A 3,762-nucleotide genomic window follows, 5' to 3' on the forward strand; every position below is an offset into this window, starting at 1 on the left:
CTCAACCCAAAAGCCCACAGCTCACAACTCTCTCTCTCAACATCCCCAACCTCCAAATCAAAAAAATGACACAATGAGCTGTGGGTTTTTACAATTTATATGTAGGTATTTTTGTTATTTTGTTATGTGCATAGTGTGCATGGAGTGTGCATGGAGTGTGCATGGCCGGTTTGTCCTAATATAGTCTTAAGATTAAGAAAATTGGCCTATTTATGTCAATTTCCCAAAATTTAATCCCTTATACAAGATTTTCCATGGCTTTCCATAATATTCAATAGTAATGCTAGGAAGACCAAATTTTAAACAAAATTTTGTAAAACAAATGATGTGGATCTTAATGATTGGATATTACTTAAGTGTGGATTAACGTACTTATTTCCTATTGGTGATGCATCATTTGGTTTGCAAATTTGATTTAAAATTTTCATCCTTTAGCATTATCCATATTAAATACTCCAGCTTTTTAATTGTCGGATCTTTGGTACACAAAAATCAAGATTTAATGTCACTCCAAAGCACCATAATTTTTTTGTCACTGCTACTACATAAAATGTCACTCATATGACAACCCACCACCAAGTATCAACCCTCTCTCCCTTATAAGTTAAATGCCAAGCCAGGCACTAGAGTATTCACATAACCGCATCATACATTTTGGTTCAAGTCTTATGATTCCTAGATTATTCATTCTCTTTAGTAAGTTGGTACCATTTCATATGTCAAATCTAGCAACCTCACTAAATTTGGTTATAGACATTTATTCAACTATATTTTCAATCTAGTTTTAGTTCGAGCCCTGGACATCCAAAACACTTCTTAAGAGCATGCCTACAGTACCGACCCTTAACCCCACGGACTTTCAAAGTGCTAAGACCTTTAACCTCAATTATTAAAAATGAACTACTCAAGCACAACGGCCCTTCCAAATCACACCTTTAGGTTTCGTTTTAAAGTTCACTCCAATGTATTGCGTCCAGTTATTTTCAAGTCCCTCTATCTAATTTTGTAGTGCATTCTTAAAAAATGAGATCAATACATTGCACAGTTTAGAATTTACAGCTAATTGATTCAGGCACAATTCTATATTCAGACTAAGGCCATAAATCGTGATAGAGGGTTTTGCATCAAGCCACAACTGCCTAATGCCCAAAATTAATCAGCAATCAGAGCACAAAATAAAAACAGATTATAACATTGCACATTTGAATTCAACAACTTTAATAACAAAATAAAAACAGATTATAATATTGCACATTTGAATTCAACAACTTTAATCAAAGATGTAAAGTTTTTTTTTTTTTTTTTGGAGTGCGGGTGGGATTTATAACAAGGAGATGTTATTTAGCAAGTAGAAAGCATTCCGAAGGTGTTCTCATCCGAATCTACAAGATACTAGAAGAAACAGCAGAAAGGATGAAGCAAGTCAAAGGATGTTTCACTTGAAGCAACACTCTGACACATAAAATTCTCACAAGTCTTAAAAAATAACTTAAATTATCAAACTGAAAATTGAAAATATGAAAAGTTATGTACATCCTAAAAAATGTGATGTTTCTTGCTGCTGCTCACCATGAACCTGTTTCATGTGTTGTGTTCTACCCTACCGCTTAGTTCGATTTGTTAAAAAGTTAAGTGCCAACCTCGAAAACCGGGTGAGAGCGAAAAACATTTGCCATAGTGCACGACCCTTAACAATCCCCTCCCGTATGCCTCTTGCAGTTTTAGCTAAAACGGGCCCTGGCACCTCAGTTTTCTGACTTGTTACCTGCACCGGTGCTAAGCAAGTAAAGATGAATTTTACATTCATTGCTCCAACACCCAATTGAAAACTCACGGTTAAACAACAACAAAATAACACTATAGAAAACATGGAAACCTGATGAAGCCATGTTTGCCAAGCCGCGCAACCTCTCCTCCGCCACACGAACAGCACGAGTGGAACTTCTAACGCCTTGTGTAATTTCATGGCTGCACCACAAACAAAACCGAATGAGTCAGCAGAGAATGTTATAATCCACAAGTAGACTTCATCATACGACAACAATATAAGAGCTTTGGAATAGCAATGCCAACCCAATATCACTGAGCTCCATAGTGAGGTCACTAATCTCCATCCCGGATAAGCGAACAGCAGCCATCGTGTCGGGAAGCTCTTCCCTCATAACATCCATCAGCTTTTCAAGTGATTGAGCTGCCCTTTTGAAAGCCTTCAGAAACAACCACATTGCAAAATCACTTTACTAACAACGATCGCACAACAAAACATACCCAATTTTCCAATTTGCTAGTACTAATTAAAACCATCGAGTATTCAAGGATTACGAACCAGGAGGGTGGGGATTGCAGAGAAGAAGAGACATGTCGCCGAAACTGCTACCTATTAAAAACCCAAAAATTCAAATGTGATTCAATAAGAAAACCCATCAATTACTGCAAATTCAAGAACAAATCATTACAGAGAAATTTAGGTTTGGCGTATGTAGATTAACCTGAATTCGAAGCGGAATTACGCTTCCTAAGGCATAAATACATTAACTTAGAGAGAGAGTTACCGCGCAAGCAACGACATTGAGGACGACGAGGTGGCGGTGGGTGAGGTTCCACTGAGGGGGCTGAAGAAGTGAAGTCTGAGATAGTGATGGAGATCCGACAGTTTCAGTGTAAAGAGATGAAACTGGCCGCCCAGATGCTTCTTTAACAAACTGCGACTGGACGGACACTGAGCTGAGCCGTCGAGGCGGTAGCCTGAGATGGTGGGGCAGGCGGCGAGGGTTTATGTTGACCGCAAAGCTGTGGTTGGCGTTCTGGTTAATCCTAGGGTTCCACGCCAACTGTAATTTCACACCCACCAACATTGCTATTGCCTCTCGCTCTCTCGCTCTCTCGCTCTCCCCTCGGTGACTCGGCCCTCGAAATCTCCACCGGCACCGCAGGCTTCCCTCAGCAACGCAAAAGCTTGTTTGTATGTAATTTCTGGTTACGAAGAAGGGGCTTTTTGTCATTTCGTCAATGAGAGCTTCCTCTTGGGCTGTCTGTTTGTATGCAATTTTTGGATTGACTTTGGGCCTTAACGAACCGATTCTTCGGTCCAGATCGGCATTCTTGCCGAACACAGTCACCGTCGACTTCGGTCAAGGTAAAATGTTGGATTAAATGTTAGATTATCCACTAACAGGGTTCAAACTCATGCCGTCATGTAAAGGCTCAACTCTTTTCCACCAATGTGCTAAAGGGCCACTTACCATCCACACACCTATTTTTACTTCTCACACACTCTTCTCAATTTTCTGCTGTCTGTTCAAATAAATTGAAGAAGAAGGCAAAAATAACAAAGGTGTTTGAGAAGTAAAAAATAATGTGTGAATAGCACTATCCTCTTCTTTTTTTTTAGGAAAAAGTACAATAGTCATTGATAAGGAATTCAAATACATATAAACGTAGAGGATAGAGTGCAACTAACAGGGCCTCGATAAAAACCTTGTCAGAGATATCAACCCAGTCAAAGAAAAAAAGAGTGTTCCGCACTTATGTTTACATAACTATACTATCCTTGATTAAAAGATCAATAATTACATTCGAGGGATCTTCAAACCACACCATTTGTTGTTCGATAGACAAGCCCACTCGTGCTAACCTGTCTTCTACTCTATTAGCTTCACGTCGTGTGAAATTAATCAAAACATGTGGGAAAGACCTAAGAAAAGAATGGGCATCATTCACCACATGCCCCAAAGCCGATGTATCACTTCCAATCCCCACATG

At 39.3% G+C, this 3,762-nt stretch overlaps 1 protein-coding gene across 2 annotated transcripts; it reads right to left on the reverse strand.

Moving 5' to 3' along the window:
- Positions 1-1,407: 1,407 nt before the first annotated feature.
- On the reverse strand, positions 1,408-2,917 carry LOC137711344 (uncharacterized). 2 transcript variants are annotated; one of them, XM_068450579.1, is made up of 5 exons: positions 2,553-2,917; positions 2,327-2,377; positions 2,074-2,207; positions 1,877-1,968; positions 1,408-1,765 (listed from the first exon to the last, which is right to left on the reverse strand). In XM_068450579.1, the coding sequence occupies exons 1-5, from the start codon at positions 2,853-2,855 to the stop codon at positions 1,746-1,748; spliced, it is 600 nt and encodes a 199-aa protein (XP_068306680.1). In that variant the 5' UTR covers positions 2,856-2,917; the 3' UTR covers positions 1,408-1,745. The 2 variants fall into 2 exon arrangements, with proteins under 2 accessions (XP_068306680.1, XP_068306673.1); XM_068450572.1 differs by having other exon boundaries at positions 1,408-1,776.
- Positions 2,918-3,762: the final 845 nt, after the last annotated feature.

Source organism: Pyrus communis, chromosome 1, assembly GCF_963583255.1.
Source record: "Pyrus communis chromosome 1, drPyrComm1.1, whole genome shotgun sequence".
Lineage (NCBI taxonomy): Eukaryota > Viridiplantae > Streptophyta > Magnoliopsida > Rosales > Rosaceae > Pyrus > Pyrus communis.